This window comes from Kwoniella shandongensis, chromosome 3 (assembly GCF_008629635.2).
Source record: "Kwoniella shandongensis chromosome 3, complete sequence".
NCBI lineage: Eukaryota > Fungi > Basidiomycota > Tremellomycetes > Tremellales > Cryptococcaceae > Kwoniella > Kwoniella shandongensis.
In genome coordinates, this window is record NC_089289.1 from 916,493 (window position 1) to 935,432 (window position 18,940).

The 18,940-nt window shown below is 52.0% G+C and overlaps 10 protein-coding genes and 2 non-coding genes across 12 annotated transcripts; 5 read left to right on the top strand and 7 right to left on the bottom strand.

Moving 5' to 3' along the window:
* Positions 1 to 205: 205 nt before the first annotated feature.
* Positions 206 to 1,282, bottom strand: CI109_101705 (uncharacterized protein; the record flags this gene model as incomplete). The annotated part of the gene is made up of 6 exons (XM_032002360.1): positions 206 to 405; positions 532 to 650; positions 729 to 756; positions 818 to 931; positions 1,047 to 1,056; positions 1,136 to 1,282. 6 exons carry the CDS (start codon positions 1,280 to 1,282, stop codon positions 206 to 208), a joined length of 618 nt encoding a protein of 205 aa, XP_031863297.1.
* A 364-nt stretch (positions 1,283 to 1,646) lies between these two features.
* On the bottom strand, positions 1,647 to 2,718 carry CI109_101706 (uncharacterized protein; the record flags this gene model as incomplete). The annotated part of the gene is made up of 6 exons (XM_032002359.1): positions 1,647 to 1,896; positions 2,000 to 2,110; positions 2,168 to 2,225; positions 2,289 to 2,387; positions 2,463 to 2,563; positions 2,618 to 2,718. The coding sequence occupies 6 exons, from the start codon at positions 2,716 to 2,718 to the stop codon at positions 1,647 to 1,649; spliced, it is 720 nt and encodes a 239-aa protein (XP_031863296.1).
* A 563-nt stretch (positions 2,719 to 3,281) lies between these two features.
* On the top strand, positions 3,282 to 4,520 carry CI109_101707 (uncharacterized protein; the record flags this gene model as incomplete). Its single annotated transcript, XM_032002358.1, has 5 exons — positions 3,282 to 3,609; positions 3,683 to 3,880; positions 3,965 to 4,084; positions 4,147 to 4,248; positions 4,318 to 4,520. 5 exons carry the CDS (start codon positions 3,282 to 3,284, stop codon positions 4,518 to 4,520), a joined length of 951 nt encoding a protein of 316 aa, XP_031863295.1.
* A 173-nt stretch (positions 4,521 to 4,693) lies between these two features.
* Positions 4,694 to 4,789, bottom strand: CI109_101708. The gene has a single exon. It is a non-coding gene; the product is annotated as a tRNA-OTHER (tRNA).
* A 144-nt stretch (positions 4,790 to 4,933) lies between these two features.
* On the bottom strand, positions 4,934 to 5,024 carry CI109_101709. Its single transcript has one exon. It is a non-coding gene; the product is annotated as a tRNA-OTHER (tRNA).
* Positions 5,025 to 5,324: 300 nt separating this feature from the next.
* Positions 5,325 to 7,599, bottom strand: CI109_101710 (uncharacterized protein; the record flags this gene model as incomplete). The annotated part of the gene is made up of 10 exons (XM_032002357.1): positions 5,325 to 5,537; positions 5,588 to 5,620; positions 5,677 to 5,853; positions 5,920 to 5,996; positions 6,048 to 6,072; positions 6,126 to 6,192; positions 6,247 to 6,343; positions 6,394 to 6,449; positions 6,498 to 7,369; positions 7,429 to 7,599. 10 exons carry the CDS (start codon positions 7,597 to 7,599, stop codon positions 5,325 to 5,327), a joined length of 1,788 nt encoding a protein of 595 aa, XP_031863294.1.
* A 276-nt stretch (positions 7,600 to 7,875) lies between these two features.
* On the top strand, positions 7,876 to 8,871 carry CI109_101711 (uncharacterized protein; the record flags this gene model as incomplete). Its single annotated transcript, XM_032002356.1, has 5 exons — positions 7,876 to 7,879; positions 7,931 to 8,002; positions 8,055 to 8,173; positions 8,235 to 8,317; positions 8,367 to 8,871. 5 exons carry the CDS (start codon positions 7,876 to 7,878, stop codon positions 8,869 to 8,871), a joined length of 783 nt encoding a protein of 260 aa, XP_031863293.1.
* Positions 8,872 to 9,137: 266 nt separating this feature from the next.
* Positions 9,138 to 10,321, top strand: CI109_101712 (uncharacterized protein; the record flags this gene model as incomplete). The annotated part of the gene is made up of 6 exons (XM_032002355.1): positions 9,138 to 9,273; positions 9,376 to 9,553; positions 9,662 to 9,966; positions 10,045 to 10,122; positions 10,180 to 10,220; positions 10,274 to 10,321. 6 exons carry the CDS (start codon positions 9,138 to 9,140, stop codon positions 10,319 to 10,321), a joined length of 786 nt encoding a protein of 261 aa, XP_031863292.1.
* A 521-nt stretch (positions 10,322 to 10,842) lies between these two features.
* On the top strand, positions 10,843 to 11,749 carry CI109_101713 (uncharacterized protein; the record flags this gene model as incomplete). Its single annotated transcript, XM_065967035.1, has 2 exons — positions 10,843 to 10,944; positions 11,156 to 11,749. 2 exons carry the CDS (start codon positions 10,843 to 10,845, stop codon positions 11,747 to 11,749), a joined length of 696 nt encoding a protein of 231 aa, XP_065823107.1.
* Positions 11,750 to 13,143: 1,394 nt separating this feature from the next.
* CI109_101714 (uncharacterized protein) lies at positions 13,144 to 14,714 on the bottom strand (the record flags this gene model as incomplete). The annotated part of the gene is made up of 3 exons (XM_032002353.1): positions 13,144 to 14,248; positions 14,337 to 14,576; positions 14,653 to 14,714. 3 exons carry the CDS (start codon positions 14,712 to 14,714, stop codon positions 13,144 to 13,146), a joined length of 1,407 nt encoding a protein of 468 aa, XP_031863290.1.
* A 1,856-nt stretch (positions 14,715 to 16,570) lies between these two features.
* Positions 16,571 to 17,272, top strand: CI109_101715 (uncharacterized protein; the record flags this gene model as incomplete). Its single annotated transcript, XM_032002352.2, has 1 exon — positions 16,571 to 17,272. The coding sequence occupies one exon, from the start codon at positions 16,571 to 16,573 to the stop codon at positions 17,270 to 17,272; it is 702 nt and encodes a 233-aa protein (XP_031863289.2).
* A 295-nt stretch (positions 17,273 to 17,567) lies between these two features.
* Positions 17,568 to 18,896, bottom strand: CI109_101716 (uncharacterized protein; the record flags this gene model as incomplete). Its single annotated transcript, XM_032002351.1, has 6 exons — positions 17,568 to 17,992; positions 18,045 to 18,219; positions 18,268 to 18,357; positions 18,407 to 18,445; positions 18,495 to 18,659; positions 18,702 to 18,896. The coding sequence occupies 6 exons, from the start codon at positions 18,894 to 18,896 to the stop codon at positions 17,568 to 17,570; spliced, it is 1,089 nt and encodes a 362-aa protein (XP_031863288.1).
* Between the last annotated feature and the right edge of the window lie 44 nt (positions 18,897 to 18,940).

Consider the following 18,940-nt stretch of genomic DNA (forward strand, 5'->3'; position numbering starts at 1 on the left):
ACATGTTGAACAATCGTCGGACAACTGACTATCGGTCAGCGTTGATCAGTTGTACAAGGGCAAATATGACCCAAAGACCAGTACAAAGTCCGGCCCTCACACATTCGTCTTTGTATTATAATGACATAGATACATCGTTGAGCTATGCTACAATCCATTGAGACGACTCCTTGTTCCTGTAGAACCCTTCCTCTCCGCTTACAGTCTAGACAATCCCGGGAACCTCGAATCCTCCTTGGGCGAGCTTCGCCACGCCTTCATCCTCCACCACCTTGACAGCGCCGACAATCTGCTCGAGCAACGCTTTTCTCACGCTTGAATCGTGCGATGCGGGATTCGCGCTCGAAGGGGAAGATCGGAGGTAGATGTCGATACCAGCTGGGGTGAAGAGGGTTTTGGAGAAGACTAAAGGGTGTGCGGAGGGGAGAGTGATCAGCGGCCTTCAGTACGCGACGAAAGCGGGATGATCCAGGTTGAACACGATGTCGCGGTTGTATGGGGGGAAGGATTTTGAACCGATCTGGCACGTACAAGTTACAGCCCACTCCAAACCATGTTCCTCGTCTTTGCCATAGCCCAGTACTTCCCAGTGCGAATGGACGAAGAAGAGGTAGCTTGATCCTTTCCAATCGAAAGTTGCGCCGTTGGATCTATCGAAGCGAACGCGTGTCAGCGGTCATGATGGTGGAGGGACGGATTTGCGTGATGCGATGACAGCTGCAACTCACCCCGCAGTGAGAGTATCCACCCCTTTAACTAAAAGCATGGTGTGTCAGCCGTTGTCAACTGATACTGACTATTCATGACAAGTACGTACCGGTGCTCGGCTTGCTGCCCTCCGCTGCTGAACGTTTTCGATACTCGACCAAGTCATCAAAGGTCGTGTTAATCTTGGATTGTTCCGCAACGGGTATATAGCTTATAGTGACGTCTGAGTAAGAGGTTGAAAAGGTCAGCTCATACTGGTTAGCAACAATCCCAGAAGTAGAATAGGAATTGGGATGGTTGGTTGATGGAGGGAGAGGGTTGGAGTCGGGTGGACCAACCTTTTTTATCCTATCATCGTATTATATCAGCTGGGTTCTTCGATCAAAGCATAGATATCTGATGTTGGACAGCCCGCAGCCCAGCTCACCTTCCACATAGGTAAGGTACTCCATGCGACACCCCATTTGCCCATGAACCAAGTCCTATCAAATCCGCCCGGCCCGTCCGCCAAAGACGGGTGAGACGATGACGGCGGGTGAATCGCGATGCTTGTGCTCGTACTTGCGGTCGACATGGTTGGCGTTCTTGATACGATGTTAATGGAACTACGGCGGCTCGATGATGAAAAGAATGGAAGAGTACTTTCGAGGTGAGATCAAAGCGTGATGGCTGAAAAGTCTCGTTGAAATTGGGTTCTGAGGACATCGTTTCAGGTTGTCAACAAATCATGACGTCTTTGGCGCGACAACCACTCCTGCCGGTCTCGGTGACAAACTGTCATTAATCAACGAACCGTCTTCGAGGAGTTATGCTCTGAGTGCATGTGAAAGTCAACCTTTCACTGTGCGTTCCCTTACCAACGCTAGATGCATACAACAGATCACGAGCTATATACAACACCTCCCTGACACTTTCTAACGATATCCGAAATCTATGATCTACCCTCTCAAACTTCTCTTCACATTATCCCATAGTCGCTCCCTCCCCTCCTCTCCCAGCTCTTTGAACACAATCGGTCCTGTATCGTTAGACACACTATCATCCATCGAGATCTTCCTCTGTCGCGTAGGCGTTGTTGGCGAAGCGGGCTGAGGGTATTTTGTAGGGTATAGGACTGAGCGAGAAGTGGATTGGACCGCTCGTTGGGATGTCATAGAGAGGAAGGTTTGATGTGAGTGGTGATATAGTCTACGGGAGAATGGGTCAGTGGTCAGTACAATGTCACAATCGATTGGAAGAGACGGGTGGTAGCAAGATCCAACTGTGAGATAAGGGGCGAGTAGCCACTCACGACCAGATTTGCTTGTTTATCGCTTCCTCTTCTGTCACACTGTCCAGTGCAGGTGTTTTGAAGCTCGACTTGAGACTGTGAAGCAGGTGCGGGACGTGATCTATTTTCGGTCTGAAGGTTGTCAGCTATACAATTACCGCGGAACGACAGTCCAGGTGGCTAGCTCACTTCCACTGCGCTAGACGACCGCGAGGATGCCAGATTTTAGTCTTTGGATCTATCATCGCTGTGGCAAGGTAGAGTATCAGTGGATACCTTTGGTGAGGATATCAACGAAGCGAGGACTCACGGTGGAAGACATCCGAGTCGAAGCGGACGGTAGGGGGAGTTGTGGGATATGTGAGGGGGAAGGTGATGGTGAAACGAAGGACATAGCCTGCGTATGGTCCTACGGGTAATTCATACGGTCGAGGAGAGTGAGTCAGCACAGACCCTCTCGATGATGCTTATCGAGCTCGCTCACCACGATGGACGAAAAACACGCCGTGCCATTTAGCTAGACTCTCTTGCGATGGAGTGATATACATCCCTCTTGGGCAGTTGTTCGGCGCACGCAACGAAGCACTATTCAGTTCGTCAGTATCTGATGTTGAGCGTCAAATAACCAGCTGAACGTACTACTCCATACCCAGCTCAGCTGCGAGCACCGGTGATATGTCCGTTGGGGCAGGCGGGTCGACCCGTGGAGGAGCTGGCGATGCTCGAGGCGACGAGAACATCCCGCGGGAAGGTTGTTCGTAATTACCAATTGGCGGTTGACACAGATGTCAACGAGGATGTGATAGATGAAAGCGGTTAAGCGATAGGTGATTTGACGGTGATATCATGCGGCGCTCGCCGACAGTTAACGTCAAAGCTGTGATCCGCGGATCTATGTCGGCAATGCGGTTACGTGTTCTGCGAGGGGGGGTCATCCCATGATAGACATGCATACTCGTATTCAACACCATACAAGGTGATTCTCACGACGCCTCGATCAGATTGACAGCTCGAAGTTAGACCTCGAGCAACCGATCCGATCCGGAGCCCGTCATATATTCGATGATAATGTATTGATTGATCTTGGTCATCGCCCGGGTGAGAGAGATCGTTATCAACTCGGAATCTCGGGTCGTAAAGCGCCTAATCAACAAGATCAAGGTATATAAGAGCTATTTATAATCACATCGTTCAGAGTCTTCCGCCGTGTCACAACCTTTCCACTTTCTGTCTCTCTGACTTAAACACAGACGAAAAGCCCTCTTCCGCTCGTCGCGTCCACCCTCATACCACTTCACCCACCATGTCTATTCGATTCGGTTATGTCGGTCTGGGAAATATGGGTGCCCATATCTGTCGGAACCTTGCGAAACATGCACAATCATCCAACCTCCCTCCTATATCAATCTGGAACCGGTCTACTGACAAATACGATTCGATACGACCTGTTGCCCCCGACGCGTTCTATGCTGAAAAGGTGGAAGAGGTCGTTCAGCGATCGGATATCATTTTCAGCAGTTTGATAAACGATCAGGTTGCGGAAGATGTGTTTGGGAGGATGTTCAAGGCGGTCGAGGGTGGAAGAGAGGTTGTATTTGTGGATCAATCGAGTTTGAAGGCTGTAACTTCGGGTGAGTGCGCGCAAGTGACTCGGTCTCTCGTCTCTGGATTTACCCATCGCTGACACCCCGCCCCAATCCCCAGGGAAGCTCGCGGAACAGGCCAAATCCGTCGGAGCGACTTACATCGCCTCACCTGTATTTGGTCGACCCCCCATGGCCGAAGCTGCCAAACTGCTTATCGTCCTATCTGGCCCTGAAGCCGTCAAGGAGAAACTCAAACCGCATCTTGTCCCGGCGTTGGGTAATCGACTGATCGACGTCGGAGAGGATGTCAAGAAAGGTGAGTGGGGGAGGGACTCGCGGACGCGAAGCTGAGGGGTGGAAGTCAGATCGTTTGCTGATCATCGTCTCGCACTGTACATAGCGAGTGCGCTCAAATCGATGGGAAACATGATGTTGCTCGGTTTCATCGAGTTGCTAGGCGAAGCGTACGCTCTTGGCGATTCCGTCGGTCTGGACCCAGATGTATATCACAACTTCCTAGGTGAGTGGCGGGTGAATCGTCCCTGTAGACCAATTCTGGTCACTAATGCCAACCCCTTGCAGAGCAATTCATCCCCGCTCCACCTCTGCTTGCGTACTCTTCGAACATCTCCAAGGGGCTGTACACTGCCGGGCAAGGATTCAGTATCGATGGTGGGCTGAAGGGTGAGTCGAGTCTATCTACCCAAGTCTAGGCAAGCATGAGCTGATCACATATGTGCGAACGCCCCGTAGACGGCCGAAACATGCTCTCTCTCGGCGCAGACTTGGGTCACCCATGTCCCCTGCCTACTATTGAGCTTGCCGTGGCTAACATGACCAAGGCCAAGGAGATTGGAGGGGATCAACAAGATTGGTCAGCGCTCGCTGCGGCTGTCAGACAGGAAGCTGGGTTCAGTCCGTATAGAGAAGGAACGAATAATGGCCAGGGCAACTGAGCGTTACGCCGTTAGTAATGTAGAGACAGTGCCTTGTAGCGAGTTACCAATAGTGGTCGAACCTGATAGCATGCATACTTTAGAGAGTGGTCTGATCGCGGACTCGACAGTGATTGACCTGACCGCCCTCGGACGACGCAAAAAGCTTTTAACCCTTCGACAGAGTCAAAGTTTGAAAGGCCGGACGGGATTTGAACCCGCGACCGCTAGATGAAACTCCAGTTTTCACGACCTCGAAGTCTAGAATGCTACCACTGCAACACCGGCCCAATGGTATCTTAACTCGCTAGTTACGCCGAACCGAACCCCCTGGGCAGGCCCTGTCCTCGATAGCGAAGCGAAGCGAGGTCGAAACAAGATTGAGCTAAAAAAAACCAAAAAGAAATCAACTTTCAACTCGAGAGCAAAAGTTAAAGGCCGGACGGGATTTGAACCCGCGACCGCTAGATGAAACTCCAGTTCACGACCTCGAAGTCTAGAATGCTACCACTGCAACACCGGCCCATGGTATTTTGCTAATTTTGCACGTATATATTGCCACTTTTTCATAGAGCCGCACCGACTTTTTTCCACACATGTTGCAGAGGTTAGGTGGTCGGCCGGACCGTCTGGTTGAACAGCATGAAAGAAAGCCTAGGAAGATTTTCTTAGGAGCTTTGTCGAGAGGGATAAACCAAACAATCACAGCTTGTATTCACAGTAACGGCTGTTCGCTCCTGTAAATTTCGGGATGACACTTCATCGTAATCAAACCCATTGTACATCTATAAATGTAACAACACCCATACCCAAATCTGACCAAGATCAAACCCCCTCTCTGGCCCATTTCGGATCGGTCAAAGCGGGATTCACCTCCCTCGTCTTTTCGTCAACCCATCCACTCGCATCAATCCAGCTTGGGAATTGGGGTCTACCCATGGACGCCAGAATGACATTCGCGAAGAGTGAATCGGAAGCAAACGGGTTATCGGGTCTTGCTCTGTTCAAGAAAGATCGGCCTGAAGCGGATGCTCGGATCTGGTTTTGTGTGTCAGCTTGGTCCAAAAGCTCAGAGAGAACAAGCTTACCTGTTCGACCGTCGTCAGATTGTGCAGGAGCAGCTATGAGTGGTTTCATATCAGCCTGTTTCTCTCCATGTTTCTAAAACGGAACGCACCCGTGTATGGTATGACAACAAGAATAACACCGGACCAAGGACCAACAGCCCCAGTAGAAAGCTGACGGCGGCTCCGGGGGAATCCTGAAGTGCTCTACGAAAAGAGATATGGTCGTGATGGCAGAGCAAAGAGAAATGAACCGCGGAGAAGACCACTGTGTAGATATCTGCGATGCTCTGTGATGTGACTTATTAGCGGAGTGTGCCAAGTTGTCACGATTTCCTCGAACATGCCGCACTTACCGCTGAGACGAGAAGTACGAGGAAGGAGAAATAATTGCGTTTCCCCACGCAATTGTGTAGGTATGAACAGTGGTGATCTAAGACCCGTGTCAGCAAGAACTACTCTCGTGCGGGTGGCAGCAATTCACCAATCCCGTCCACACAATTCCCGCACTACACGATTGTCAGCTTGGTGCTGGCCAAAATCCGCACGGTAGCTGACCTACCAATCTACAGTGACTACTCCTTGGGGGTCGGTAGCTCTGACAAGTCTCGCAATACTTGACCGTTACCCTGCGCACATTCCGTTAGCAAACGCTCCAAGATGTAATGTCTCGGCGCACTCACCGTCCACTCTTCACTGTCAACTCTCGGGGATGGGCCTCCCACCAATCATCTGTCTTGAAAGATGGAGGGTCGAGATCGAGTTTTCGAGGAATTATGCCTGTGTAAGATGTGGGCACGATGCACAACGTTGGGGACTCGAAAACTCACCTGGATCCCGGAAAGCGGAAGCCAACAGAGAACTGGTCGTTATGCCGAATAGATACCTGCGAAATGGTTAGACACAATCGCGTGGTGAGTACTGGCCCACTTACACGAAGATGATCGTTATCGCCACGCCACCTCCTTTGACCAAGCCATACTCTCTCCCATGCTGCCACAGCCAAGCTCCGGTGGTGCCTAACCACACCCCTGATATCCCTAGTAATACCACCACGACGAAGAGCATCGACCACACCGAGTCCCCTCCCGTCATCAGTCTCCCACCAAGGAAGAACGTCGTGAGGGGGTTCTCAAATGTCTTGAACTTTCGCCGGCGAGGGGGCTTGGCATGTGGGGGATGTGTCGACCGTCGCTTCTCATTCACAGATTTCCGCCTCCCATGTCCAACGTCGTCGGTCTTCTCCGCGTGTTGATTGACCAGGTCGTCCGAGGATAGTTGCGATGCGTGAGTTTGAGCCGCAGTCGAGATGACCGTGATGCTACGCCTGATGGATCGACCCCACGACTGATATCCTGCTTCGTTGATGGTTCCTAATCCTCTTTGCGTGGCGTCGTCGCCTTCTTCGCTGAGCGGCCGGGTCGGCGAGGTCGTCTGGGGTGATATTATATCTCCAGATGGACCCTCACCTGACCTGTGAGCTCCTCGAGATGGTCCAGACTCGTGCTCTGTGGGGTTTGATGCCCGACTAGCGGCTGAAGGCGGAGCCGATCGTTCTTTCTGCTCGAGACGGAGCGCGGAAGCCGGCTTCTTCGGGGAGAAAAACCCTCTCGGGGTGGGCAAGGGCACCGCAGATCGTGTTGGGGAGGTAGGCAGGGACATTCCAGGGGTAGTTGGACGTGATGTGTTGGACTTGTAGGAGTTTGTGCGAGCGCGAGGGGTGGTACCGCTACTGGTCGGACGGGATGAGGAGGACGCGGGGCGGTTGTTCGAGCCGGATGGAGGTGATGTGGGACGTACTCCGTACTGCAGGGTCTCGAGTTATCAGCCGTATTTTCTCAAAGAACCCCACCCAGTCCACTCACAAAGTTCATAGTCCCCTCCAGACTGTCATGTCTTTGCAAGCCCGGCGGGCCAGCCTCGGCCGCATCGTTGATCACCTTGACACTGGCTGAGCGCGTGGGTAGGGATATCCCCGAGGACCGCTGGTCATGGTTCCTGCTCAGCTCAGTGAGCGGGGTCCCTTCCCCTTCCATCTTGCGACGTAGAAGATTTGAGTGTACAGATCACCCGTTCGTGATACAGTGCATTGACGAAAACAATCAACATTGACGCTTGGACCATTATCGGTTGACCTCCACCTCGTCACATGTGCCACGTCATCGGTGATATCGGTGATATAATGGATGATGCTACGTGCCTGAACTGATGATGGAGGAGTACGAGACGCCATGTTGGTGATAGCGTGCTGGAACCGATAGATATATTGCATCTTACTTTGTTCTTCACTCTTGACAATCATCACACGCAAAATGGGTACGTCCATCGTAGTTTGGCAATCATAGTGGCTGACCACATCGCTCGCAGGTATCTTCAGTCACGACGCGAAAGACGACGTTCTCGTCTCGGCCACATTCCCCGACTCCAACCCCTTCGGTCGTGAGTGGTCGTCAGACAATGTTGTACGACTCTTGAGCTGATACAAATATAGTCGTCGTAAACGGCGAGCAGAACGGTCTTGCTCTGCACCTTGTCAACTCTGGCACCAAGAACTATACCCTTGTCTCGGCAGGTGCGAGCTACCACGATGTTAACAACCACTGGGCGACTGTAGGTGTGGTGTAGCAGCACAAGGCTTGCGACATCGCTGACAGGTGTCTCCTGTTCGCAGATCAAGAACGCATCGACTTTGAAGTACAACGTCCCTCTTGTCGCCGGTTCCAACTTCAGCGCTCCCTTCTCGGCTTATAGCGAGTGAGTATACTACGGTTCATCTTAGCCCACGCTGACACCCCCTCTGCAGGTTCCGACCCCAGGAAATAGGTTTCACCGTATGGGTCGATGTCTCCGAGACCGGTACCAAGGATCTTCATCGAATCACCGCTTTGAACCAAACCGTTTCCGTCGTTGAGCCCGCCGCGTCGTGGTTCGACACACAGCTTCTCTTCCTCTACCTCGTCCTCACCGCTGCTCTTCTCGGTGGTGCCTACGCCGCTTACCAGGCCTTCTTCGCTCCTGATGCCAAGAGCAAGGGCAAGAAGAAGTCTGGTTTGGGACCTAAGAAGGTCAAGGCGGTCGTTCCCAACGAGAGCGCTACCGACTATCCCAACGTTAAACCTTACGAGGAGGAATGGATCCCTGAGCATTTGTTGAAGAACAAGCAGACCAAGTTGAAGAAGAAGGGTGGACCCGGTGGTGCGAGCTCGGGTGGGGAGGAGGTCACCAGTGGTGGTGAAATTACCAGCGGCGGAGAGGCGAGTGGCACAGAGGGAGTGAAGATCAGGAAGCGAAAGGGAAAGAAGGCGTAATTGGGTTGTTAGTCAGACGAATGCATAAATTGTAGCGCTGTGGGTGCGATCAGGATGAGTATTTCGACCTCTAGGATGGCACAAGGGCTGTAATCGCACAAGCATACAAGGGCGTTAGAGCGAGACACACCGTGGGAAACCTCATCACGTGTCGTCGAAACGCTCAGAAAGTTGCCGCTGCGTCGTTGTTTCTTGAGATATATTCCGATCCATCTCAACGTGTTGTGACTACTTTCCCATACTAAGCTTCACACCAACCCACCACGATGTCCTTCCGCGCTGTCCGACCCTTCTTCCGAGCCACCGCGAACCTCGCAGTCGCTCGTCGAGCTGCCCCCGCATTGCGGCCTCTTGCCGTTCGAGCGTTCGGCTCCACCCCTCGTCGACTTGGTAGTGGTGAGAGTGAGTGTGCCAAGTTTGATCGTGATCTCGCCTATGTCTACTTCGCACTCTTTAGAAGGCTCAATGTGCAGTCTGCTTCTTATGCTAACGTTGAACCTCTAGCCGACTCAAACCTCGCGTCCGCCCTCGCTGCCGAACACAAATTCGAGCTTGAGAATGCCGCGCAGATCCCCGAAACCCCCGCTTTCATCGAGCAATTCAAGACGCAGGGTATCTGGGAGATTGAGGATATACCGGGATCAGACGATGTGACCATCACCAGGAAGTTTGGCAACGAGACGTGAGTGTTACCCCATCACATCATTTCCTCGACACCCGCTGTATCCTACCACTCCACCACGACTTAACACCGAGGTTCAGACCAGCTAACCTGTCATATCTCATGCAGAATCAAACTCACATTCCAAATCTCCGACCTCGACTCTGCCGACTTCAACGACCCATCTTTCCCCACATCCACCGACCCCTCCGCTCCCGCTGAAGAAGTCGATCCCGAGACTTCCGAAGGTCCAGCCTCTATCGCCTGTTCTCTTGTCATCACTAAATCTGCTACTCCCGGTGCATTGATGGTAGATTTGGAGACTTGCGACGAAGGGTTTGAGATCACCAACGTGGCTGTCTACGAGAAGAACTTGGCAGAAGCCAAGGGTGCCGAGGGTGACTGGGAGAGGAGATCAAAGTACATGGGTCCTCGTGAGTACACCGTTTCTGTATAAGCTCGCTGGTTTGGCCTGTCTGCTCGGCTACAGCTAACTCCGTGTTACCATCCAGAATTTGACCACCTCGACCAAGCTGTCCAGGAGGCTTTCGGCGCTTATCTCGCCGAACGAGGCGTTGACGAGGCGTTGGGTGAGCTAAAATTTCCCACAGAGTTGAAACATGAAAAGCTGACGCGCCATCCCCCAGCTGACTTTGTTCTCTCCTACTCTGAGCACAAGGAACAGAAGGTGGGTTTGCTGCCTCCTCACCAAGCTAGCTGCTGACAATCCGCGCTCCATAGGACTACGTCTCTTGGCTGGACCAGGTCCGAGGCTTTGTCGAGCAGTAAAGTGGTAACGACGTAGAGTAACGAACGGATATGCAACACTTCTCACGTATCCAATAGTACGGGCAACTTACTTGTCATCGCTGTCATTGATTGTCGATGTGTCTAGGCTACTTACGAGTCGGATGACGAAGTTGAAGGAACTGTATGCGCGATCGACTACTTTGACTTCGAAGTATCGGGCGATATTGTCAGGTACCACTCCATTTGTGCTCACTCTACACGCCGGCCTCGGTGTCCGAGCGCAGCGAGTTAACAACCGACATGTCGTAGTGATCCGTGCGTCGTATCCGTGCGTGTTTGCGTACAGTGCTCTCAGGGTTCGCGGCACTGGCTGATGGCTTCGTGATATACAAATTGATCTTTTCCTTCTTCCAACCTTTCACAACTACACTCTTCCTGTCTACAAGATTCCCCGTCGAGTCTGCTGTCACGTCAGCTATCTATCGAAAAGTGAGTCTTGCCAATCGAATGAATGAGGAAGACGGCTAATCTAGGCTTTGGATGTGGCAATTACTGTAGTCATGACAGGCGAAACAGATGGAAAGCGTAAAGTTGAGAGCGCTCGGAATACTGATCTGGCCCTCAACCCTTTCAAGAGAAATAAACTTCTCAAAGCCGATCAGGTGAGCTGTCTCTGCCCTCTGGCGACAAGCACGAGGATGATCTGATTAACCCAATGCAACCGACTAATCATCTTGCTTCAACTGACGTTCTCCTGATCGTCTCTACATTTACTCTTCCTCCATACTGATCCCATCGTCACTCGCTCCACCTTCTCCTCTCGTCGTCTTTGCTGCCCCATCCTCCGCCCCGACCTCACATTCCTTTTCTAAGAGGGCGAATGCACCCACCTTCGGCGGGAGTACGCCTTCGATGAGTTCCGACATCGGTTCCACCTCAAGCTACGACCAAGTGGAGCAAATGCTGTCGAGTCAGGAGGCTCAAGGAAAGACATCCATACACGACAACGACAAGGAGGAAAAACGTTCGGGCGAAACCAGGGAGACAAGAGGTGTGGACGTTATACAGGAGGAGATGGATTTGGATCATGTCGAGGAGACAAACCTTCGTGAAGGTGGAACGCAAAAGGTTTCGGACAGAGGCGAGAAGGAAAGGAAAGAGGATGACAGAGTGGCAACCAAGAAGAAGAATTTGGAAGAGAACAATGCGGATGGCGGGGAGGGGAAGGAGGATGGTTCAGGAAAAAGGAAACTCTCAAACATCACGAATGTCAACAGGCGTCGAACCCCTTCTCCGCCAGCTCCCCTTGACCCCAATCCGTATCTCATACGAGACGTCATTATGTCCTATTCATGCATAGAGAGACCTCCTCGACCTGTGGACAGGGAATTCATTGACGCTGTGAGTGCCATATTTGCGAGAGACAGCGGGAATGCATCTAGGGGGAAGGACGGTGGTAAGGATTAGACATGATGTGGGGTAGTCCATGTAGATTGTCGATAATATGAGTAACACATGCATATATGCTGCTTCGATAATCTGACCCCTGCGCGAACACGACGAACATTACATCCACCCAGCAGTTGTTTTGCAAGTTGGCCATCGAAACCCGTGCTTGCTTAAAGAGGTGGGGATGAGCGCAGTCACCGATTCTATTCATTCAAGGGGTACATGCTTTTGAATGGCACTAGTATGGTGCTACAACAACAACAACAACAACAAGCGATCAAGAGTTCCATTGAAACATACGCAGGAGAAATGTCTATCAACTAATCGCGAAGGAATTGCACGACTGTCTGGGCGGCCCTTGCAGCAAAGTCACGCGCAATGCGGCTATCTTCATGTACTCGCAGGGTAATGTCGACAAATCGACAACTAAAAGCAAGTCTTGAAGGTTGGTATGATAGAAATGGGTGTCTGCTTGGAATGTCAGCTACGCGGGTCAGTACTGTATACTCAAAGACCACTCACGCCTCGTATTACCCTTCTTCCCGCAACGCCCTATCGTACAACTCTCAGCGGAGGCGCGTTCACACCGAAGAGTAGCGCGAGACCAGACTCACCATTTGTTGACCTGGCCATGCACAAGTATGGCTTTCGCGAGAGTGTGACCGTGCCAAGGTATTGTACTTCCTGGTCGACGTCCCGAGGGACTCGTCGAGCGATGTGGTCAAAGATCAATTTGTTGATCTTGTCTTCAGTCAGTCGGCCTAGGAAGACTATTAGATCAGGAGGAGGAAGAGAGGAGAGAATCGACAAACTATATAAAAGTGATGGTTCCTGGTCCAGGCTCTCTCGTATTGAGCCGGTGGATGGTGAGTATATTGGATAGAAGGAGGGTGCTACACTTTGATCAGACACGTCTTGACGAATCGTTGGCGAGGACTGGAAACGAGCTCATAATGTCAGATGTGTGTGGGGAGATTCGGTCGTTCTTCAGATAGGTTCATAGATCCGAAGGAAAGCTCAAGGTGTTATGAGTTATATAGAGGTCTCGCATAAGCGTCAGACGACTCATACTAAAGTTTCGCGTGAAAAATGTCATACATCTACGCGAGACATCTGTACAGCGTCAGTTGGATATCCAGCTGTCGTCTGCATCCCCGGTATGAACATCGATCCAGTGTATATCCTGCTGGAGGTTCAGATGCAGATGTCTCGCATAAGTGTATGGAAAGTTTCTCATACTAATAGTAAGAGCAATTCAGAATAACGGACCAGACACCTATGTACATCCCTCCTGCGCCTCGTTTCCATATCACGTCCGAGTCTTCAATCCTCCGCGCACGTACAATCACAAGCCGGTTAGACTGACGCTACGGAAACACACCCAAAGTCCCGGAATCGATGTGCTACTGAGATTAATCCCTTGTTCTGCGCAACAATCTCAGCATAGCCCTCTCCACGTCTTCAGCTGCTTCTTGCAAGGCTTCGTATTTCTTACGGTCAAGACCGTGAGTTTCCGTCGCTTCCTGGAATTCGGCACGGAGCTTTGCCAAAGTCCCAACGCTTCTTTGCAAGAATTCGCGCAAAGTGACCAGGTCACTCGCGCTCACAGCTTCCCACCTCGCCCCTGGCTCCTTCGCCTCCGGTTCACCGCCTTGGGACCCATCTCCTCCATTCTGTGGCATCGAACCGCCAGAACCTAAATCCACTACCCGCTCCTGCTGCACGTCTTGCTCCCAACGATTTAAGATGGCGTCGAGGAGAGCCTTATATTCCCAAGAACGAATCCCGAGACCACTGATCATATTACAGATCCCCTCTTGAGTCATGTCCACGTCCTTTCCGAGTCCCATTTGTTCTCCGAGTGGGAGGAGGCCGTTGTATGCGCTTCGGACGGCAGTGATAAGCTCTGTGAATGTCTCGAAGTGGGCGTTGGGATTGAGAAAGGTGAGCGGGATGGAGACGGGCGCGGGGTTCTCATCGGCGAGAGTAGGTTGCGAGTCGGACATAGACTTCGAACTGGTGTCGTTGTCGTTACCAGTGGCTTTGACGGCGGCGGCTTCGATCGCGGACGAGTCAACATCGCTTGTGGAAAGGATATCGGGAACAAACGAATGACCGCTTCGCACGACGCTCCTCCCTTCCATCCGCGTACCCTCTGCCGCTTCCAGCCAGAGACTTTCCTGCTTGCTCGATGGCACAATCTTCTCAAGGTCGTAGATCCCTCCCATCTTCTCCCATCGTACCGCTCTAGAGCGCTGGCGGACCCCTGCTGGTGCGAAAGCTGGGGGATAGCCGTTGCAGTGAAGCAGGTTGTAATTGCCTGGGAGATTTGGGAGGATCCGATCGAAAGTCTTGGAAGGAGTGTCATGACGAGTACATTCCTCCTTGTCGCTTCGAGTTCGACAGTTGTTGCAAGGACTGATTTCGAGACCACCGTCCGGTTTGACTCTTGGGTGATCAAACTCGCACAGACCGAATTTGTTGGTGGTGGATTGATCGCAGCGAAGAGAAGGGTGGCTAATCGAGGAGATGTATCAGCAAGGTGTACAAGCCGCAATCAGGTGGGGAAGAATGCGTTCTCGTTGTTCTGGGGACTTTGACTCACACGAAGATCCCTTTCCTGACCATACGGAATTGATAATACAGAATGAGACTTTCAAGGTCGTCTCGGGGATTCACATCCTCGTTCCATTCTTTGTCCTCGTTGGGATTGACCTTTTCACCTCTCTTGCCCTTCCTCCCCTTCCTCCCCTTCTTCATGGCGTCACTGTTTGGGGAGGTGGTGGAAGATGACGGATCCATGTCCTCAGTCTCGGTGTGGAAAGCCCCTTTCTTGGTTTTGCGCCTGCGCCGGAGATGGCGATGAGCACAAGATAATTATAAGACTTCGAATCGGGCAGCTGGACTGTGAAGCAACTCACTTGGCATATTCCTTGATGCGCATCCTTATCGTCATATGGGAGATCTTAGTTGGTCGAGTCATTGTTGAGCAGCAAATGTGAAATGCTTTGTCGAAGCGTCAGCAGATCCCTTGAGAGAGATTGAGATATATGAGCTGATCGTATTGACCTGTGTTAGGGAGTAATGATATGGACTTGATGTTCGCTCGACACTAGTTGAAGATCCAGATCAGGTCGTATCTGAAGTATATTGGTGAGTTGAGAGTTCGTTGTTGCAGAAGGAAAGGAGAGACGAGTTGCAAGGCATTTAAGTAGTGATGGTTGACCAATAACAGAAAAGGTATCTCCCTCCTTTTCCCCACGCCAACGTGTCAGCTATCGTACGACAGTGGCTCGAGCGTTAGATTGACTGGAGGAATCGATGTGTGCTTCACTTCATCATGATCCGATGTCACTAAATCGAACGGTTTCCGTGATGAAGCGGACCGGCAGGGGATCAGCAGTGCAGCCAACGTCAACGTGGAACGGTGGTCAGGTCTTCATGTGAAAACATAAACAGCACAGGCGTGAGAGAAGTCCTTTCAAGCCTCGTGTCAGTAAGAATCGGTGTGGCTCTCTCAGCCTTTCCACTGTTCATCAACGCCCTTACTTACCGAGGTGAACTGCGTGAATAAGGGTTGATCAACATGCATCTGATGTGATTGACACGTTGAGTGTGAGAAACGGATTGATGGTGCGTAACACCCACAGAGGGTGTATTGCACAGACCGTGTCCCTCGGTCTAGGTCGCAAATGCGTCTTGGTCGGTTGATCGGTAAAGAGTTTGCGCTCATCAAGGCGCCCATCAACATTCCTTCGAGACAACAGTCCATCATATCACTGCCACGTTCCCCCTCAAATCAGTTCATGATACTTACGTAACAATCTGAAGGACAATCACCATAACTCCACCAACTCGGTGTAAGGCCTTCGGTCGACCGCCCGATGCCCGCGGTTTTTGCACTGGCACGAAATAACGTAAAAACGTCGACAACCATAACTGACTAGTGCGGTCGGAAGACCGACATCTGCCCAGGTCCAGCCATGATTGATACGTAGTCGTTTGGGTCTACATACACACCACACGGCCAGATCGGCGGCGGCCGTGGGTCAATGCGTTTCATGCCGCCGAGCTACTCGTCCTTCTTTTGTTATCACGGGGTAACGGACGCTTGGCCTTGTCTTCGGCATGGTGGAGTGGTCGGCCGGCGGTGAGGTGGTGCATGGGTGAACTATGCACCACCGGTGTGTCCGTGCTGCGGGGTATGGTCTCAAGCATAGATAGTATCGACGACGAAAACAGTCAGAAGCGTTGATGCACGGGCAGTGAATGGTGTCAACATGCAATGTAGCATTATCAAGCAATCTATGCATTGTGGGAAATCCGCTGCATACCAAGGACGAGTAACTTATAAATTGGCTGAAATCGCTGAATCAGCCTTATTCAGCCGCGGCGAGATATAGTATCGGGTGTGATGAATAAGATCTACGATTGTGTAAGATGCTCGGCGGAACAGGGCCAAGAGGAGTGCGGGGCCGATTACGAAATCTCTTTGTAAGATCCTGATAAAGAAAAAGGTAGAACCGCGGGCAAGACGGCCATCACCGGTGCGGGAAACACATACCTATGCCCGAGCTTTGTTCAAAAGTGTCTTGGTACGCAGTCCGTTCGGCCATACGTGAGTCACCATCGCCTTTTTCTTTCTGCTCGGTGACTCAGCGTTAGTAAGACCTGTCGCCGCGATGGATAATCAAGAGTAGACGTGGATGGAGATGCATATATTAGACCTGGAATCTGGGACGATACCTTCCCCCTTCCTGTCTTATCCTCATCACGCAAAGCAAAGCATAACACGACACAAAAGTCAACAACTACTATAAACCAAAGTCAAGCACTAATATGTCCACGATGACCGCACGACCATCAACACCTTTCCCCCACACCCACGTCCTCACTCATGGACACCACGGGTCATACTTCTCCCTCACGAGCCCGCATGCATACACCTCTCAACCGATCCACTTTCACATGCCTGCGTTGCCCTCACCCACACCACCTTCGCTTCTCAAGCGACAATCTTCCTCGGGAAGTAACTACATCCGACACGCTTCAGTGTCTAGCTCGAGCTCAAGCTCCAACTCGCGAACACCCACATCACCGAGACTGATCGCACCTACACCACAACGTGCATCATCTACAAGATCATCAATCTCATCCGCGTCTCTCGCTTCCCCACCCATGCCAACCACACCCACCCTCGCATCACCCATCGCACCTCCCCCTTCCACACCATTCTCACTCCCACCACCAGCGTACCCGAAATCCACTTCCCCAGTGGAATTCCGATACGACCCTTACTCCACCACCCTCTTCTCAGGTGAAGAGATTGCATCTCTCCCCACCTCGAGCTATCTCGATGAGCGACCGGTCCGACCCAAGCTCAAGAGGAGAGATACCCCAAGACCCAAGACCACCACCCTGGGTAGCTTGAGAATGTCAGGACTTGTGATGGATTCCGAGGAGAGCATTGAAGAGGAAGAAGAGGAGAGAAGGGTGTTGAGAAGTGTCATCGACGGGGGGAGTTGGGTCATTCTAGGTTAAATGTTCTTTTTGGGGTGTTGGCAAGGTTTATAATGTTATATAGTTGTATTAGTAGATACGAACAACCCTTCCATGTATGAAGTGGGTAATGATATACATGAGCGCGTGATACAACAGTTGATACAATGAGCATTAAAGGGCCACGCAGATGCACGACGGAGAAGCACGATGCATCACACGGGTACCATTCGCAGCGTAGCACAGCACACCACCCGCAGCGCACCACCCCCACAGCGCACCACCCGCAGCGCAACACCCCCCGCAGCTTGCTCGCTGACGCTCGCAAGCCGCGCCGCTAGCCTATCCACCACTTCCGGGTCCAGAACACACCCGTCCCTCCATTCCCATCCGCCATCGACCTCCAATCCTTCACCGAAGCAGACTCATCCTTCTTCCGAGTCCCACACCCGGTCACAGATTCGAGGGCCCCTTGTCCACGCGGCAGCTCCCGTTGTGGCGGATTGGCATCTGAGTACGGGTCGTTGATCATAAGCTGAGACAATCTATTAGGGGTCGGTGGTGTTGGTGGACGAGGGGGAGGTGTAATTGTCGGAACCTCCCTTGGAAGATCGGCATAGACGTCGGGCGTGTGAGATAGAGATTCCGACGTTGAGGGTTTAGATAAGGAGCGGTTGGGAGCGGGGAATTGCATCTTGTACGCCGATGCGTACCCCTCGATTAGGGAGACAATGTCTCTCCAGTCGGTCATCTTTCCGGCGCCTAGCATACGCATCAGCATAAATAATGGGAATATCTTCAGGCCGCAACCCACCCTCATCACCACATGCCAGTTTTCCGCCATCCTGCGGACCTGATATGAGATACCCGAGTTCCTCTCGAACCACTTTGAGATGCTTCGCCGTGAATGGGTGCGAGTACATGTTCGTGTTCATCGCGGGGCATAGGATTACCGGGGTGAACGGTGATAACGCACGGAGCAGGGAGGTCTACCTTAATAATCAGTCGTGGCTCACATCGCCTGAAATTGCACCCACCGCAAGGCTATCACATAGACCCCCCGCAATCTTCGCAAGCATGTCGGCGGAGCAGGGAGCAACGACAACCAGGTCCGCCCACCGTCGAAGCTGGGTGGGGTCAGTACAAAGGGCCAATCTCAGGTAGGTTTGGACCCACCTCGATGTGTAATATCGGATCTCCAATTTTCTTCCAGTCCTGCGATGCTTTGTCAGCGATATATTCATGTTCTAGGCGCTCCACTCACCGACCACTCATCCTCGTCTGTCCATACCCTCACCCCCATGTCGTCGTCGGACGAACCTTCGCCATCACCGCTTACTGCTTTCCGTACAGCCTGATCCACAACATCTTGCGTGTAAAAGTGCGAAGACGCTTTGGTTGCCACGACCTGCACAGCGGTATCAGGTGACTACGCGGTGTCAGCATTGCTTAAGCGCCAGTGCATGCTCACTTTCATCAACGCCCCAACGATATCCGGCGCCTTGATACTGGCCACACTCCCACTTGTAATCAATACCACACGGAATATCCCATCGGCACCCTCTGGTCGGTGCTCAGCCGAGACAAACGGCCGTGACGGTTTCTTGTGATGGTCACGAGGACGCGATGGACCTGCGTGTGCATAGTGAGGATAGTCCGACTGCATCGTGGGTAGCGTCAACCGACCCTTCCGAGTATACGTTGTTGTTG